The 19,400-nt window shown below is 41.7% G+C and overlaps 1 protein-coding gene across 2 annotated transcripts; it reads right to left on the bottom strand.

The window, feature by feature from the left end:
• Positions 1-198: 198 nt before the first annotated feature.
• On the bottom strand, positions 199-19,374 carry HSF5 (heat shock transcription factor 5). Of its 2 annotated transcripts, XM_042791554.1 has the most exons (5): positions 18,864-19,374; positions 15,679-16,050; positions 12,331-12,428; positions 4,877-5,036; positions 199-308 (listed from the first exon to the last, which is right to left on the bottom strand). In XM_042791554.1, exons 1-5 carry the CDS (start codon positions 19,372-19,374, stop codon positions 241-243), a joined length of 1,209 nt encoding a protein of 402 aa, XP_042647488.1. In that variant the 3' UTR covers positions 199-240. The 2 variants fall into 2 exon arrangements, with proteins under 2 accessions (XP_042647488.1, XP_042647489.1); XM_042791555.1 differs by lacking the exons at positions 199-308; positions 4,877-5,036 and adding an exon at positions 11,313-11,415.
• Between the last annotated feature and the right edge of the window lie 26 nt (positions 19,375-19,400).

Genomic DNA, 19,400 nt, shown 5'->3' with positions numbered 1-19,400 from the left:
TATAACTTGACTGGCAGAAAATATAATGGGAAAGGTGTAAAAAATGGAGCAACAAATACCCTACAAAGTTAAAATGAAAGCAAAAAAATAGAAATGTTTTTTGTTGTTTTTTTTTGGTTGGTTGGTTTTTTTTTAAAACACAGTTAAAATGATCCCAAGTGACTGTTGTGTGCTGCTCAGTCTGACAAGGGAACCCAGCTGGCAGCTGCTGCACATTTTCAAATACTTGTCACCCACTTCTCACTCTCCTGTTTCTTCCTTCAGAAAGAACCCCTGCTTGCAAGCTGTATCTGCCAGCAGATGGCAATCTAGGAAGAAAAGGGAATACCGAGTAAATATTAGTCCTTGTATGTGCTTAAAGAATAGGAATTAGCCTATTTTTTTCAAAACTTTAAAGATAACAACAAAACAAATTATAAGAAAGGTGCTCCCATTCTTCAAGATATATTATTTATATGTGCATTCACTACCAGGGATACCAACTGCCAAAGGTTAATTACTATAAAACCTAGCCGTATCTACAGAAATGTCTGTTCTGCTTGTGACATACACCTTCATTCATCCATAAAAGGCACAGTTGCCTCAAAGTACCCCATAGCTGGTGCCAGGACCCTAGAGAAAATTCATGGTGTCACAGGAAGGACAAAAAAGAGACTCCTTTTTGGAAAATTACCTTAATCCACAGCAAAACTGAGATACTTCCAATCTATGGCCAGATCTTGCAGGTCAAGAAAGTGGACAATTACCCTGATAAAGTCACAACAGTACTACCACTGCAAATGTCACCCACGTGAACTTTAATCTCCAGACACATTCACATCTTAGGAAAAGAACTCCAGCCCTTGTTCTTTTTCTATACTACAAAGTTTCTGTGCATTAAGCACCAGTTCTGCACTTTCTGAGATTCGCCTCCTGCCAAAGCAGACTCTGTTGGGAACAAATCTTGAAAATGCATAGGGATGGAGATATGAGGGGGCTAGTAACGATGTGACCCTAAATTATGTACAGTTAGGAGACAGGGTATAACATCCACTCATCCAAACCAGCAGATTTCCAGGACAGGTAATTTGGAAGTCCTTCACTGAATATATAATGAAGTAAAGGAAATGGCAACTGAGCTGGGGCAAGAAGCTGCAGTTCAAATTCCTGAGATCAACTTCACACTGGGCTTCAAACAGGAGATGTTGAGTTCAGGGCAAAGCCTGTCCCCACATTACCTCTTAACACCTTTGTAGGAGATCACTGTGTGACTGATTAGGAAAACTAAATGAACAGTAACATTATTTTTGGCTGGAAGGTGCAGGAAATAGTTCAAGTGAACATATGATAGGATGGGAGACCTTGCCTGAATGAAGATTTGCCCTTAGCAATTGCACTTATAAATCTCTTTACCTTGGAGTGAATGAGAGGGAATGCACAGTGACACAACTGGAGTGGCATGGGCATGGGTGGTGAATGCCTAGGGCACCTTGCAGCGTGACAATGATGGATTCATCTGAGTTGGTAGTACCTCAGTATTATGTCTGTGTTCTTGTAGCAAAAAAAAAAAAAATAGAGGATGTTGAAGGACTAGACAAGTCACAAAAAATATATGGCCAGCCATTGAGAAAGAAAGCTTTTTCCTTAATGTATCAGTATGCTTAAATGCTTAAATCCAGAAGTAACTAATTCCACCTGCTCCTCCCAGATATCCCTATTTCCATAAACAAGGGCTACAAACAACAATTTCTCCAATCAGAATCTGGTCCTTCTTATGTACTCTTTTAGAATAGAAAGCACAAACCACAGATATTAGGCCCAGTACATATATATATTGACTAGCTGAGTGTACCTGTGCAGTACAATGCAGAAGAGATGGGGAAGGATATGTGAAGAATTTACAGAGTTCCTATCAATCATTCATGAAGTCCAAAAGGACTCTTGTTGCAAGTGTGGATTCTGCCAACATAACCAGAGAGATTTATTCCAGAAATCCCATTTTACAGATGAGCTCAACTAGAAAGTAGCAGAGGAAGAAGATGCATCATCAGCACCTTCAAATCTATGTCCTAAGAAAGAGCCTGGGGCTGAAAAAAGCAGTCCCTGAAGGGTGAACTATCCCTCACACCTCAATGTGATAAACACACCAGGAACTAGAGAGCCATACCCACTGTCTCTCAAGAAAAAGAGTGGGAAGGGAACTGATGACATAGCCTGTACTTATTTGCAATGATGTATCTTAGTGCTGAATTAAGTTGTGCACCCCCTGTTGCAGCCTCTGCCTCTGACTCCTGGGACGTCTCACAAAGAATTCTTCTCATGCTGCTACCAAAGAAAACAGGCTTCCTCTGCCAAATTGTCAGGTACAAAGACAATGAGTGCATGAGGAGTAAAGATATGGTTAAAGCAAACACTTGCATTTAAAACAAAGAGGAGAGTTCTTCACCCACTGTGTAATTAACCTATGCTAATGACATTAACTTACAAAAAACACAGTGGACACTGCATGGCTTCTAAAAGTGACTAGAAAAAATAACTGAAGAAAAGTTTACTGAGTCCTTTTGTACTTAATAATACAAAAAAGACAAAGATACCATTGGAGAAAGGACAATGCACTAGAGAGACCTTTCATCATGACCCTGGTTGGCAGGGTGGTCTTAAAACTGGTAAACTTGAATTAGGAAGTTGGTTAAGCGTACTGTTTATTTGAAGAAGACAGCGATTTATGGTGTTGCAGAGATGAGCTAGCAGGTATGGAAGGAAATCCTGGAAACTATGTTTTAGTAAAATGTTGGTTATCTTTCTTGCTGCAGAACAGCTGCAAAATGCAAAAAAATCTGGTCCCACTCTTCAAAGGAAAGCAATGCCCTCTCCAGAAGGGAGGGTTTGATTTTGGGCCCATTTATACAGATTATCACCTTGGTTTCAGCCCAGAGCTGCTCCCAGTCACAGAGGTGACTCTTCCTTCCATCTTCATTTCAGTGGCCTTTGGTACCACATTATGTTGGCTCTCGCTATGTGATACCTAGAACTTGGTGTCACCACATAACAAAAAAAAGGGAAACATGTCAACAGCCTACTGAATGAGATGGAACAAAAGCCTTTCCTACAGCAGGATATGTATCAAAGTGCAGGCTCAGAAAACTTGCAAATGAGTGCCCAAAGGAAAAGAAGAAAATGGACAGGACTCCATCACAGAGGATAGGTTATAAAGAAACACTTGGAAATTGTTGTCATGCAACATTTTAGCACAGAAAGATTAAGGAAGAAGTTGTTTCCAAAGACTCACATAGGAAAGGAGGTACTGACAGACAAACACATAGTCAGAGCAACACAAGTCAGCTTCTATTTAAACCTCTCTGCTTCAGGCTTACAGCTGAAATGCAGGAGATAGGCTATACCAGCTTCGAGGCTTGTATCATGTGCCCAGTTTATTTTGAGCCAACTGGAGCCTGTCACGTTTGGCTCAGGTGTGCTGTCTGTCTCTACCCTTCACATATACACCAAGCCTAAACGGTACAGCAGTGGAAATGTAGACCTGGATGACTATCAGGTTTCCCAGAGAGTAGGCTCTATGCTAATTTTTACTAACTAGCATTAGTGTAACTGTTTCATCTATGTGGAACAATCCTATGTAAATGCTTTCCAAAATGTTCCTGTACATAACTTTACAACTGGCATATAAGCAAATGATTTGCTTTAGATATGAAACCTGTGAAGTTTGATAATTATCCATGATACCAGAAAGTAGTTGAACAAGAACTCTGAATTCTGCGTGTTAAACAAAAGCCTGTCGTCTTTCAAGCGATAGGACATGAGGAAAGGGAATGAAGCTGTGTCAGGGGAAGTTCGGATTGGACATTAGGAAAAGGCTCTTCACTGAGAGGGTAGTCGGTCCCTGGAACAGGGAAGCGATGACAGCACCAAGACTGTCAGAGTTCAAGGAGCATCTGGACAACATATGGTTTAATTTTAGGTAGTCCTGCAAGGATCAGGGAGTTAGAATCGATGATCCTTAAGGGTCCCTTCCAACTTGGGATATTCTATCACTCTAAGATGGCATCCAACTTTTTTCTCAGTTTCCTGACAAAAAGACTTTATTCCTCACTTAAATGATTGAAACTGATGGGTGTTATGAGCTGAATTATTAACTAGCATCATTCTCTGGAATCTAGAAACTACCTTTTGAAGTGAGCAACAGCTCTTCAAACTCTACAATCCGTTTTTTGATGAACAGCTGTGAGGGAAATAGCTTCTTGTGAGACTTGCAGGCTGCACCACCTTTTCTTCTAGAATGGATCCAAAGTACTCTTTGTGTCCTCTTATATCTCTCTCATCTGTGGACATTTAGGTCTTGCCTTAGTTACTAGATTTGTGAATTATTTGGCCTCAGATGTTCTGCTGCTTGTTTTTCTCATCTGTTTCAACATACGTATCAGCAGACTGGTACCAAATTTATTTAGTGATCTGAGACAAAAAGTTTGGACTTCCACATTAACTTCATCAGTTTGGTGAGTTTTTTCACTGTTATTTCAATAGTCCCTTCATTACTCAGTGTTTCCTTTGTAGCACTGGCACTCTCCAGCAAACATATATATGGAATTCATCTCAACATTGTGGCATCCAGGTTTCTGACACAACTGCCAGAACTTCAGGTTTTATTTACTGATACAATTTATACTTTTTTCCACATAAGAGTAATTAGCGTAAGCATATCTACAGAAGCATGTTGGTAAGTACACTAAGAGGTTGTACAAATATAATGTTTTAACTGAAGGAACAGTGAAGTACTTACACTGCAGACAATAACCAAACTCTTCTGATCTCCCCTTTCTGTAACAGTTAGTTTCAGAGTAGCTATCTCAATAATCGCTAAAAAAAATGTAGAATCTCTTACCAGCGAACTTGCCCTTGTGTGAACTGTGTCTTTTCCTGCATCTAGGCTTTAGAGATGAGTCTGTCTCTTCTACAGATTTGTTCACAAGCTCAGTTCCTGAAGTGAATTGTCTCTCTTCTGCCTCTGATGTACTGGATTCACATTTAACACCAGTATTCTCCTTCAAAACCAAATAAAAAAAGAAATAAACCCAACAATCACTCAATGTTTTCTTGTAATCACACTAGGGACAAAATAACAACTGTTCTTCTCCACTCCAAAAGGACATCTAATAAGTGTTGAACACTGTCTAGATGGTTTACATGATAAGTATTTTTAACTCAGAATTAAGGTTGACAAATTGAAACTCAAGCTCTTACAAAATGTCATATTAAGTAAAACTAGAAATCAGAAAACCAGAATATACAGAGTCAGGGTACACATCCTCACAGTCTGAACTTTGCCCTCAGTTATAAAACTAGCTACAAGAAATAAGCTAGAAGAAATCTAGGCACACTCCAACACCTGAATTAGTAATGACAGATCTAACTCAAGCAACTTGACAGAGCTGTGCGATGCAAAACCACGCATACAAGCCACATATTGCTGGTTGGGAGTCTCACCTCACCCCTTCCAATTGTTAAGGTGTTAAATTATAATGTGCTGCTTGCTTTTTGGAGCCCTCTGCTACTGCTCCATATGTATTTTGCAGGCAACCATGTTCTGAACTGCTATATTTCCATGATCAAGTGGCAAAAATCTGTAGGTTTTAAAAAAAAAAAAGCCAAACAACAAAGTTATGTTTCTATTCCACTGAGGACGTAAAGGCCCAAAGTTAAGCACTAGGAGTTTACCTTTAGACAGAAATAGATTCTCACTATCACCTGTTCTAAGGTATTAATCTCCTCTGCAAATATCCTGCCTATCAATTGTGGGGGACCTCAGATGCACTGAGGCCCTGGGAAGGGACGACTTCAACCTTGAAAGGATTCCAATCTACCCCTGAGAGAGCAAACAAGAACAAGAGGAGCTGCAAGATGAGCAAGCTTACCAACCACAGTAAGAAAGCATAACAACTCTGAACCAGTAAGAAAAGAGACACATCGGAAGAACTGATAACCCCGTACTTGGAGCTAGTTTTAGGTGGATAGAGATACCAGAAAGCTTGGGAGCCTGAACTTTGGAACTTTTCATCTTACTACGCTTGCGTGATGAGCTTATGCATATTAACTTCTCCACCCTGGCAAAAGCCAGGGTTCATTTCCATGAACATGCGATGTATGAACACATACATGACGGGGCGGGTCTGTAGGCGGTCGGAAGGTCTGTACACCCTGTAGTAAAAGTATAAAGGAACAAAGGAGGAGAGTAATAAAGGCTTGTGGCTTCTGGCTTTTTGTGTTAACTTGCTTTAAAGAAGAATCTGTCTTGTAGTTTTGTCCGTCTCAACCGTAGATTTGTCTGTCTTGACTGTGACAATTGGTGACCACGACCAACGAACAGAACACTGAGAAAAGCTGACTGCTGGATGTGGAGATGGAGGCCGGTGAAGCTGAGAGCAGTGGTGGAGCTGCTAAGTCCATGGACCGATAATTGACAGCTAACGTACCAGGTGAGCCATCAGGAACATGGGCGTGACACTCACGAAAGAGGAAGCTAGTGTGCTGAACATATGGAAAGCAATATTGAAAAAGCGGGGACTGAAAATGGACAAATTAATGTTACAGAGGATGCTGATACGGGGAAAATGTAATGGAGTGCCAGCATCCCCTGAAACTGTGTTCAGTGTAACAGTATGGGAGAAAACAGGAGAAAAGTTAATAGACTGCACAATGCGGGGTGACAAGGAAGCGTTAGGACTTTTAACTACACGGCCATTATTATTAGACACTTTAAAAGCTCTTAAGCAAAAGCAAGATGAGACCGAAAAAATTAGTAACAACAGTGACACAAAGGACGGATTGGAAAAACTGGTGATAGCTGTGGGGTTGGCAAACCCCTTTCTTGATAAAAAAAGACACCCCCTCAATACTGACTGGTGCTGTGGAACCACAGAAATATATGCAGCCCGATGAGACTGTACCTACCGCCGAGCTAACAGTCCTCCCCAGAGACCCTGCTAATTTTTGGAAGGAGGTGAAGAAGCGAGCCATGGAGGAGGGGAATTGGGACTTATCTGAGGCTATCCAGACATCTGGATTGCGAGACAGTCACATTACGATCCAAAAAGAGTCTATTGGTCCCTCGGTGGTTCCACTAATTCGTGCCACCCAACAGGGCCAGGGTGATGAGCATGTTGCGTTTGCCTGGAAAGCACTACAAGATTTACAGAAGGCTGCTACCCAGCATGGTCCAAATTCTCCTGCAGTCATGCAATTATTACACTTGTTAGACACTGATGAGTTGGTCCCTTTGCACATAAATCAACTTGTGCAAATTATATTTCAGCCAGCGCAAAATGCAGCATTTCGCAACATTTGGAGGCAGCGTGCTGATGTACAGACAGCGAAAAACTTCCTATTAGATCAGCAGGACCCTAGATATGGGGTGGGAACGGAAGCACCCATGGGATTAGGGCAGTATGGTGATGCCCAGGCACAAGCCCACTGGCATCCGCTTGTGTTGGAACAAGTGAAAGCGATAGGTATAGAGGCTATTATGAGGACTGCGGAACTTTCGGAGCCAAAACCGCGATATACTACTATAAGGGAGGAGCCCAAAGAGCCGTTTCTGCCGTTTGTAGAAAAAAATAATGGCATCTGTTGAAATACAAGTCTATGACCCCACCTTGCGGCAGATGCTGGTAAAGCAACTAGCTCGTGATAATGCAAATGAGGAATGCCGATTATTGAAGCTGTGCCAGGCGATCCAACTATAAGGGAAATGGTCACTGCCTGTGCGAAAGTAGGATCAGTAAAATATAAAGTGTCAGAACTTGCCACAGCCATGTCAGCTCTCTGGTTGGAGAACCAGAAATGTTTTAATTGTGGCAAGGCTGGCTACTGAAAAGCCGAGTGTCCTAATAAAAACAAAAAAGGAGGGCAGTCACAGTCCCTACAAGCAATGGGAACTCCGAGCCGTGGTGATGGTTTTTCAAACATTTGATGAGCCATTAAATATTGTCACTGACTGTATACGTCGCTGGTTTAGTTCAATGATTGGATAAGACTGTGCTAGGTCATGTGACAAATGAAAAATTATTTGAGGTACTAAAATTATTATGGCTTATGATTCAAGAGTGACAGCATCCATATTATGGTTTGCATGTTAGAAGCCACACGACGCTGCCAGGTTTTATCACTGAAGGTAATGCTCAAGCCGATGCTGCTGTAGCAGGGGTCGCAATGGGGCCAATGCCTAATGTCAAACAGCAAGCTGTTGAGTCCCATCGATTTTTTCATCAAGGACATCAAGCATTGAGGAGACAGTTTCATCTATCCAACACGGAGTCCCGGGCCACTGTCGCAGCGTGCTCAGATTGTCAAGGACAGCATGCTCCTCGGTATTATGGAACCAATCCATGTGGGTTACAAGCCTTAGAAGTTTGGCAGACTGATGTTACACACATGTCAGATTTTGGACGGATGAAATATGTGCATGTCTCAATTGACACTTTTTCTTCTGTTATTATTGCTACAGCGCACACTGGGGAATCAGCGAAGGATGTTGTTCGACATTGGCAACGTGCGTTTTCAGTTGCAGGTGTTCCACAACAAATTAAGACTGATAACGGCCCGGCGTAGAAGTCTAGCAAAGTGGCGTCATTTCCATCTCTTTGGGGAATTCAGCATGCAACCGGTATTCCTCATTCTCCCACAGGACAAGCTATTGTGGAGCGTGGCACCCTGAAGCGTTTATGCTTCAAAAACAAAAAGGGGGAATGGGAGGAGAAAGTCCGGAATCACACCTTAATAAAGCCACATATGTGTTAATTTTTTTGCAGGTAACAGATGACTCACCGCAGCCGCCAATGCTGCGGCATTTTGGATCCCTGACACCTACCTCTGGGGTAAAACCAGGGGTCAAGGTGCAGATAAGGGATCTGATTACAGGTCAATGGTCCTCTCCATGTGAACTGTTGACATGGGGAAGAGGACATGCTTGTGTTTCCACACATGGCGGGCCTCAATGGATTCCTGCTCGCTGTGTTCGGCCTGTTGTGGACTGCTGTACAAGATAATGAAGCATGGCTGGTGCCACAACCCAAAGCGAATGCATGGGTAACGTTGGCAAACATAACACAACAAAAAACATTATGTCTCTCTGTTGCCTCCTCTGGAAGCCCCTTTTCCACTTGCCTGGTTGGGCTGCCTGTAGACACCTGGTCCAACCCTGTGAATGTGGGCCCCTGTGTTAGCCCATAGACATATACTGATAATTGGGATGCAGTATATGCGCATTTGCCCCAAGTAACACAAGAACCTCAGGAATTAGAATTTTTAGGATCGGTGACCATGGATGCTTGTGTGATGTTTAATTATACCTATAACACCCCATAGAAAGGACAAAATGTAATAGCTACTTTACCTCTCTATCGCAACGCTTCCATTTGGTGCTACTATACTTCTGATAAAAATCAAGGTCTTTTAATGTTCCAGTTGCTTTGCCTGAAGGAGTATTTTTAATTTGTGGGGATAGAGCATGGGAGGGATCCTGTCGAAACTTAATTGTCTGGTTGGATTTTATCACTGATCAAGACTGGAATGTTGGTATTGATTGTTGTTGTAGTTGTGTTATTGATGTTGCCATGTTTAATGTCCCTGAGGCAAAGGGCCCTGCAGAAGGCGACACGGGCAATTTTTGTATCACGAATACAAAAAGGGGGAATTGTGGGGGACCTCAGATGCACTGAGGCCCTGGGAAGGGACGACTTCAACCTTGAAAGGATTCCAATCTACCCCTGAGAGAGCAAACAAGAACAAGAGGAGCTGCAAGATGAGCAAGCTTACCAACCACAGTAAGAAAGCATAACAACTCTGAACCAGTAAGAAAAGAGACACATCGGAAGAACTGATAACCCCGTACTTGGAGCTAGTTTTAGGTGGATAGAGATACCAGAAAGCTTGGGAGCCTGAACTTTGGAACCTTTCATCTTACTACGCTTGCGTGATGAGCTTATGCATATTAACTTCTCCACCCTGGCAAGAGCCAGGGTTCATTTCCATGAACATGCGATGTATGAACACATACATGACGGGGCGGGTCTGTAGGCGGTCCGGAAGGTCTGTACACCCTGTAGTAAAAGTATAAAGGAACAAAGGAGGAGAGTAATAAAGGCTTGTGGCTTTTGGCTTTTTGTGTTAACTTGCTTTAAAGAAGAATCTGTCTTGTAGTTTTGTCCGTCTCAACCGTAGATTTGTCCGTCTCGACCGAGACAATCAATATCCTAAAAATGAATGATTGTTCAAAGCCTGCAATGTTTCCTACTATTAAGGAAAAAAAGGCTTTTTAAAACTGGTATGTGTGAGTTTACAGAGGACAAAAGGTTATCACACTTAGTAATAAGATATTCATAATTCCAAAAATCACACTCTGAACCCTGAGCCTGCCATTACTCAATTGAAATATATAAAAATCAATGCATATGCATATTAATAGAAATACATACACATTCTTTGTCAAAGTTGTATAATAATAGCCAAAAAGGCCTGTGTGAATACAGTAACTGAATACTCCAGGGAGAGCTAGTTCCCCCCAACACGTCTCCCATGCTTGCTAGGTACCCCCTGTACTGTAGTATTTGTTCTTTGAAACATGTTGTCCACAGGGGCTGCATTAGAACTATTAACAGGACCATATGAAAACCATTTGGGGAGCAATGCTTCTTGTCCAACACCTGAACTGTAACCCCTTCCTCTGCATAAAAATTAAGAGAAGGAAGGAGGACTGTAGTTCACTGCCTTCACCAGCTAGAACCCCCATTTCATGAGTTTGGGGAAGTATCTTCCCCAGAGCACACAAAAGGTAAACGGATCCTTCCCCCCAGCTCAGTGAGAACCAACAGCAAACTGCTGTCTGCTGTTCCATCTGCACAGCCCCTGTCACTGCGTTCCAGGAGCAGTGATCTCCGCTACGCTAAGACTCAGAAATCTCAAGAAGTCCTGTCGATCCGTTCCGCATGACATTTGTGTTCTCCTGCTCAGAGACAGCCGGGTACTGGCCTGGCAGAACTGACCTGCGCCACTGCTGGCCTTTGGGCCGCTCACACAGCGGGTTACCCTCCAGCCACCTCTGCCCAGATGCACCAGCAGCTTTTGACTGGCAGTTCCCTCGTTAGAGTTGTACAATCAAAGCATCCACTAGTAAGTGGCCTAAATCTCTTCTGACTCCACACACTGCCCATGGATTTCCTTCTCCAAACAACTGATTTCTAGTAGACCCTTTGAGCAGTGTATTTACTTTAGCTTTCAGTCTAGCCACAACACCACCCTTGATGACTCCTTTGGAATGATTTGCTATCCCAAACACTGATCTCAGCCTTCTGAGATAAGAAGTTATTTGGTTGTGCCTTCCCATCACTCAGACTGATCCTCATGTCCCAGATGAAAAAGAGGCTCCTGCTGAAAGTGAGAGAACAAAATGCATTCTGTAAAATATAAATACTAGAGTATTAATGGCATGATTGGCCAGTGGCTATTTATATCCTTATTCCAACGTGTTTTCCGGGCCATAACCTGGCTGTCTTGGACAAGCGTATAAATATATAAAAACGATTAATAAAAGACAAATGTTGATATTTGTGAGACAGGAAACTGGATGATCAAGCTTGGGGAGGTCAACCCTTTTTCAACATACATATGCATAACTTGCTTTGCTTGTCCTTTCTGAAGAAAAAAAAAGTACATGCATTATTCTGTAATAGAAAAGGAAACCCTTGCATTTTTACTTCAGATCTTTCATAATTTGACAAGCTGAGCCCTCCAAATAAGATGCAGTTTCCACCGGAATTATAGAAAGCATTTACAGTAGGTACTGCCCTTATCTTTAATAAGACATCTCTGAGGTGGGGCCCATTCCAAACCTCACCTTAGTTTTTCTCATTCATCTAATGAAACTCAGAACTGCAGAAAGCTGCCTGGGACAAAAAAGTGGAGCTGTTTCCCAGTATTTTCATAACATTAAAGAATCTCTTTCTGTCTAGGCAAGGACATTCTTCAAATATAAACATCGACTCATTCAATAAAATGAATCCTGGTGAATTCAAGCAAAAAACTTACACAGAAGAAACCACTCCACTGATGAGAACATCCACTATGCTGCTACTCTGAAGCCCAGCCTGAATTACAAAACTACCCATTTAATGTTCAGTGGTTCTTTGAAATAGATACTTGTAGACCACATTACTTTCACTTTCTCAAGCAGATCAATTTTCAAATTTATATCCTTCACTACAGAAGTCCATAAACTCCAAAAGTCCATATACGAATTCATACAATCTCCTCTGCTTTCACCTAATTTCAGCATGCTCTGCTCACCTGGAAGAAGCTGCAGTGGGTGTCCATCAAAGCCATAGGACTGGCACAGCCAGTCAGGGCATCTGTGTGGAGAGGTGGTGAACGGCACTGCAGTGCAGCTGCAAGAATTCAAACACAGTCATCAGACTTCCAGAATATGTGTTTGGTACACAGAGTTCTATTGCTTACTTTGATTAAACAATTCAATAATCACATAGTAGACTAAATTCCAGAAATGTATTATTACGTCCCAGTTCATTTTAAGACTGATTCCTTCATCTTAAAAAATATTTATCCTAATATACGTGTATGTGTATTACATATATATATTGTAAAATTGATATACACACACAGAGAAACTTCATAATCACAGTCTTTTGTATCTTAATATCACCTTTTTAATTTGGCTGCTTGCCTTTCTCATCATAACATACCACAGAAAGTGGATTCACACAGGAAGAGCCAAGATGTTCATACAGATGCACACAAATTAAACTGTGATTTTATTCTAAAAAGCCACTTTGTAGATGAGGCAGTGTTCTGTAGGTATTATTTTTTGGTGACACACAGAGATAATTTAAAAATAAGGCATTATTTGCAGGACAGCTAATCTTTAAAATCTGAATAATTTTGAGAGAGAGAGAAATCCCTGATGAAATCAAATTTAGTCCAGTGTTCATAATAAGTAAATATTCAGAGTGTAACTTGAGATGGCAAAAAGATCAGATCCATTTATTTGCAAACCCTAACATGTACATGGGATTTCACATGAGAAAGTTGCTACCATAACCAGTATGTCTTTTTTAATATCTACACCTATTGCTCTTTTTAATCTGATGTTGGTGAATTTTTGAGCAGCTTGGAGCAACAAACACGGGAGCTAAACAACACAGAAAGAGATACTGGGCATCCTTCTAAAGAAGCATGAGATATGTGTATGACCCATGTTATTTCAAAAGCTAATTCTGATCAATTTTATGAGGAAATCTGGACATCATTCAGAAGAATATTCTACAACCTGCGAACAGATTCCGGATATTGCCAAAAACCTAGATGGTTTAATCATGGTCTAATGCTAGCAGGAAAAAAAGATTCAGATAAGCATCTTTTATTTTATTGCCCTTTCAATAAGAATCATAATGAAAAGCCAGGGAGATCTTTTTCTTGCTGGAGTCAACAAACAAGTTTGAATATACATAAAAATAAACCTTTTGACAAAGTTCTACTTTGATTTAATTTAATGAAACTTCAAAAGTGAAATTAAAAGAGTCAAGGTTGAACATACATTCTTTAGTCACCTTGTTTATGAAATATATATTCTAAGATTAACTATCACTTTCCAAATAAACTGATCTTGGTGCTGTGCTCTCAAGATGCAGGAAAGCAGTCTTTTTCATATGGGCATATGAAGAAATAAGCTTTCAGCATTTTCTGTGTTATAAGATACAGAAGAAAGGATAGCAGAGAGATTCAGAGACACACAGAAACACAAGTGAAAACACTGAGACAGTTCAAAGTGACAGTAAAAATCAAAAGATTTATAATACTCTCTAGTGAAATGTCAGACTTACCTTCTCAGAAGTACTAGTTAATTCACTGGAGTCTTCAAAAGCCTCAGATTTAATACATTTCTCCATTTCAGGTCAAATTACACCTTAATTTCTGTACCTTTCAAAATTTGGTATGCTTCTATCGTTCTCTCCCCGCCACCTCCCACCCCAGATGATCTTACCTGTACAACATAGTCAATTCTTTAAACGTTGATAACTCCAGTGAGAGAGGCTAGCGTTATCCAGTTACAGAGACCTACATATTCATGTCCAAACCTCCGCTAGTCTCCCTCAACTCTGCAGCCAGTACTGCAAAACAGGCACTTCCAGGACACGAGTAATCTCACCCCAAGACAAACTCTAAACCAAGCTATAGGAATCACACCCTAGAGATGCCCACTTATTCCCCTTGGCTGTAGAAGGCATCTGAGGGACTAGCTGAGATAAAGACATCTAAAATTCAACATGATGAATTTCAGCCTGTGCTCTGCAACCAATATAAGTGGGGACCATCTCCCACCTTAAGCGGGCAGGTATTCTGGATGGGGCTTTGAGCAATCTGATCTAGTGGAAGGTGTCCCTGCCCATGGCAGGAGGGTTGGAACTAGATGAGCTTTAAGGTCCCTTCCAACTCAAACCATTCTAGGATTCTCTGATTCTCAGGACACCCTGCTTCTGGGAGGAGACTTAATATATCGCAGCTGATAACACAGGCTCTAGCCACAGCAGTAATCTTTGTAAGTAGCACAGAGCAAGGAGCATATAGCGAAAGCTGCCTGTCTCTTAGACATTTAAGAGTGACCACAAGAAATGCCTAGCTCCTCAGAATCATTCCTTGACAAAAATGATGTTACGGAAACTAGTGATTGTTGTCTGAAATGTTCTCAACAGAGGTGTCAGACGACATGCACAAAAGGCATGAAGCTTTCCCCGTGTACTTGGAGAAAGACAACAGCCACCACATGTAGGATTTCTAAATAGGGATATTTGCCTTAGTGAAGGTGCAGCTGTCAAGGCAGGAACAGGCAGAAGGAAAGAATAATAACTGAGCTTTAGCTTGTTCAAGGAAAGATTCACTATGTTCTGAGTTTCAGAAGTTTTAGGGAAATTTATAATAAGAAAAAACAAACGCACCATTACCCCCAGAAAAATAACCTATCACTTGATTCTTCCAATTCAAGGTAAAGGCAAGGAAGATAACAATAATTTGCTTCAACTTCTCTTCTGAAGAATAAAAACATCGAAGTAAGACCAAAAATTTTAGCAGAAACATTTTAGACAAAAGAAAGGATTTAATACTTTTGTACTTTCTAGTCTTCAGTGCATAAAAAAAATACAACATAAAGCTAAGCAAGGAAAAAAAAATAAGATATGGAAATAGTATAAGCAGAATGAAATATTCTACACAATACTTCTGACAGATCTTTGACTTCAAAAACTCAAACCGAGAAAACATGAGACCAAGGACTAGTACACTACTTTTCAACAAGCTCTCGGTGCTGTAGTATAATCATCCTACTTTTGCTTAATTAAAAAAAAAATGAAAGTTAGCCTAACAGTGACTAGTTTTTCTCCTCACCCTTTAGCTTCAACAGAGAGGCTATCTGGAAAATCACCAGGGAATGCTCAAAATCTGGAGGACGGAGAAGAATACCAAACAGAAAATCTTGCTTTAAAAGTCTCTCTTCCTTTTAGGCTTTACACTTTCTATCTGTATCTCACTGGAGATATATACATGACAGAGCATTGTAGAAAAATATTTAAAAGCATCACTTTTAAATACCTTTTTGAAAAGCAAGTGCAGAATTTGTTTTCATACCTGTTGGATAGTAGGCTTGTGAGTACTGCGTTGAAGATGTGTAGCTGCTGTTGTTTGGAAGAGAAGTAGCCATGGTTTGAGACCCTTGCTGAAGTGGCAGAGGAGAGGCAACAGGCAGGAGTGTGTATGTGGCCTCTGTTGGAAACATTCGGAGTACTGGAAAGGGAACCTCTTTATCTGGAAAAGTTGGGGAAGCCTCATGGCCTGGAAGCAACCCAAGAGAACCCTGCCATGTTGTGGAAGAAACTGGAGTCTGATCTAAACTTTTTGTCAGTAAAATGCTCTGGTTCTGGGATGAGGTTGATATGTAGGAGTAAGGAAAGAAACTGCCTTGATGATAAGGTTGATGAAACTGTCCTACAGTCAGCAGTCCTGCAGTGGGTACAAAATTAAGTTAAACAAGTGTTAAGGAAAGGAGTTTTCACAGGCAATGAAAGGTAATACGAGGAGCCAAGGCTCTAGGAAGACTGCCTTTGCTCCAGTATACTTAATCCAGAAACAGACTGTATTCTTACACCTGAACATGCAGTAACTGCTGCAGTGGCATGTTACAGCAGTGCCAGTGCACAGTTGTCTGTATAGCATTCAGTCTCCTTAAACTTGCAGTAACAAGTTATCAGTATTTAGAGACGTGCTATAAATCAAATGCACAGTAACTTACTAAACCAAACAAAAGCAATTTAGAAAGTACTGTGTGCTCAATGAGACAATATGTTAAAAAAACAAATAGACATACAAACACAGAAATCATAAAGCAAGACTTTATCAAACATCAATGCTGACAGCTCTCATAGGCAGCTAAGGGAAGGACAGTGTCAAAATCCTCCAAGTGGCTTTGAAAGTACTTTATGACAAGTCATTTAATAAGAAAAAAAAATTCAAAGCCAACTTTTTTCCAGTTAACTCAACTAGATCAGTTTAGATTAAAATATCCCAAACTCTGCCATTTTGTTATTTCTTAGATATTCCTTTTATTCTTCTCTTAGCTTCCTCTCTTAGTTATTATTTCATGAAATGGCATGTGCTCTTATACCGCAACAGCTTGATTTCTATTAGAGGTTTTGGTAACTTTGCTGAAACACTGATAATAACAGTGAGAACACCTACGCTTATTGAATTCCTGAAAGAACTATGACATTTGTGACCCTTCCACAGCATTGTATATAGCTATCCTGCAACTTACAATTCGCATGGCTAACATCAGTAGGGTTTCTCCAGAAGCCAGGCTTTCTTAGACCTGTATGTGCCGATTCTCACTCTAAAAGGACTTTTTAAAAAATAGCCTCACATTTACCTCTTTCACTCCTCTGATGGGAGATAATTCAAAAAATCGGCAACATAGTCATTGTTCTGCAAGTTCATATAAAATCATTACGAATCACCAAATAAATACCACCTGGCCGTGAAAATTTAATGTATAGGACTGTTTATTTCCTGTTCAGCATTTTTACCATATATAAACAGAGAATGAACAGAGGTATAAGAATTCCTCTGTTTATATTTTATATTGGATAGGGAAATTAAGATTATCTAGTTTTAACACATAAACATGACACCATAGGATGCCAAGTTACAAAGTACCAGTTGCTTTATAGGAATTGTTCCTGGATGTTTAACAGAAAGTTACATGTTGTAAGACATTTGGAAGACACTGATGCTTTGCAAACAAAAATATTTTTTATCAAACAAACTACCTCACATTTACACCAAAGACATGCCCCTAAATAGTCAGTACAGAGCACACAGTAAATTGTCAGCCTGTCAGAACTCAACTGTGTATAAAACCCGATGTTTTCCTTGTTCTTTCTAGAAACTGAGACTCCAAAAGCAAAAGCTCTCTAAAACTGCACCCATAAAAACAGAGGTCAAAAACTTAAAAGACTGTATCTTTCTTATCATTTACTCTACTGGTGGCCTGTATTACATTAGTCAGGCCAGATTTCATTGAATAAGCCTGTAATGACTCACCTTACTCTTAACAATGTTAACACTAAATCTTTAATTTAAATGTTTCCTAGTCTCAGTATTGAAATAAGTTCCTTCCCTTCTCAAATGCTTCATTTTGTTTTCTTGGTATTACGGTGTAGTTCCACACACACCATTGAAAACACCTCATGAATTAGATGGCAATCCCTACTCTGAAACAGTAACCAAGGACAAACACCACCATCTCCTACTCTGTTCTAAATGTGGGCTGGTGCTGCAGGAAGCAGTACCACCAACTGCTTCTCCCCTTCTCCTGGTCTCACAGTCCTGCCGCTTCTCCTGCACCAAGCCGCACAGCTCCACACCCACGTGGTGCATCACCCTGGGCCAAGAGCCAGCTGCAAAAGGGCTGCTCGGATCATTGTGCTGAACCAACACAGTTGCTGTATCAGCTGCAAGGAAGATGATGGTTAACACGCGACCAAGGGAATGGGAAGCAGGACTGCTCTTCTGATAGCAGCCCACAGTTCAGTGAGACTAAGAGCACTTCAAAACAAGACATTCACACGTATCTTCCTTACACTGCATCAACTACAATGCTTTTCTGCTTATATGGAATGTGTGGAATAATCCTCTGACAGCTCAGACTCGTCTTGGAAAACTCAGTTCCTCTCAAGGAGGGCTAGAAAGAAACAAAGCATGTTCTGGGGCTTTTCAACAACATTATTTCCTCTTTAGCTCTCATCTACTTATCAATCCTCTTTAAAAACTATCTAGCTTGGAATTCTTCTTCAGGAGAAAACTGACAGAAATTTTACTACCAGGTCTTTTCTCCTTTGCACAAAACTGACAGGATGCTCTAGCTGTCACTTCACATGACCCATCGTTTCACACAGATTTAATGAGAGCTTATTAAGCATCCCTACTGATGGGCGAGTAGGAGTAACATTCATCTGGTGGAGCTGTGCCAGCTCCACAGAGATCAGGCGAGGGTGTTAGTATGATACACAACGGGGGCTGTATTGTAGCCTACAGGCAGACTGAAACACATGTGAACCACGCTACCGTATTTACTGGCAACAGATCTACCTGCGTGAACAACCACCATTTTCCTACACTGGCTGAACTGAGCAGCCACCAGCAATGACCGGTAACCTTCTTCCCCCAGGGGAGTGCCGATTTTTAAACCCCCCTGCCACCCAGTGCTGCTCAAACCCACCGTGGCCCCACATGGTCCTCACCGGGCCTGTTGGTCTCACCAGCAGTCGTGGGCGGCAGCAGCAGGTCCCCATGCAGCGACGTGCTGAGCAGCCGCTGTAAGCTGTTGGGTGGGCGGCTTTTCACCTCCAGGCCGGCTGCCAGCTTTGCCTTGTTGGCCTTCGTCAGGCGCTTCACGTGGATGAGGAGGTCGGGCTGGTCGCGGCGAAAGTGGGGGCTGCAGAAGTGGTGCAGGGGCCCGGGGGAGCCACCACCATCACCACCCCCTGCCGTGCTGCCCACCTGTTCCGGCCTGCGGAAGCCATAGAGGTTGAGCTGTCGGATGAGGCTGGTGAAGTTCTTGCTCTTGAAGATGCCGGTGGCTCCCACCACCCTGTCGCTGACTGGCCCCGTGCCCAGCACCTCGCGCTCGAAGAGCGGCTGGTCGATGATCAGCCCCTCGCCGCGGGCGTCCCAGCGGATGGAGTGGAAGTGCGGGCTGTTCACCAGCTGCCACAGCTTGGCCGGAAAGTTGTTGGGGTTGATGTTGGCGGGCAGCCGCGGCTCCTCCATGGCCGGCGCCGGGGAGGGGAACGGCC

This window comes from Tyto alba, unplaced genomic scaffold, assembly GCF_018691265.1.
Source record: "Tyto alba isolate M040663 unplaced genomic scaffold, T.alba_DEE_v4.0 Super-Scaffold_19, whole genome shotgun sequence".
Taxonomy (NCBI): Eukaryota; Metazoa; Chordata; class Aves; order Strigiformes; family Tytonidae; genus Tyto; species Tyto alba.
This window is presented reverse-complemented; position numbering and strand designations above follow the sequence as displayed.

Excerpts from the sequence above, each read along its gene's own strand:
- HSF5 (XM_042791554.1), bottom strand. The coding sequence starts at position 19,374 with ATGGAGGAGCCGCGGCTGCCCGCCAACATCAACCCCAACAACTTTCCG. Across the intron at positions 16,051-18,863 it reads GCTGCCGCCCACGACTGCTG|GACTGCTGACTGTAGGACAG; the intron begins GTGAGACCAACA and ends TACCCACTGCAG. Across the intron at positions 309-4,876 it reads ACACAAGGGCAAGTTCGCTG|ATTGCCATCTGCTGGCAGAT; the intron begins GTAAGAGATTCT and ends TTTTCTTCCTAG.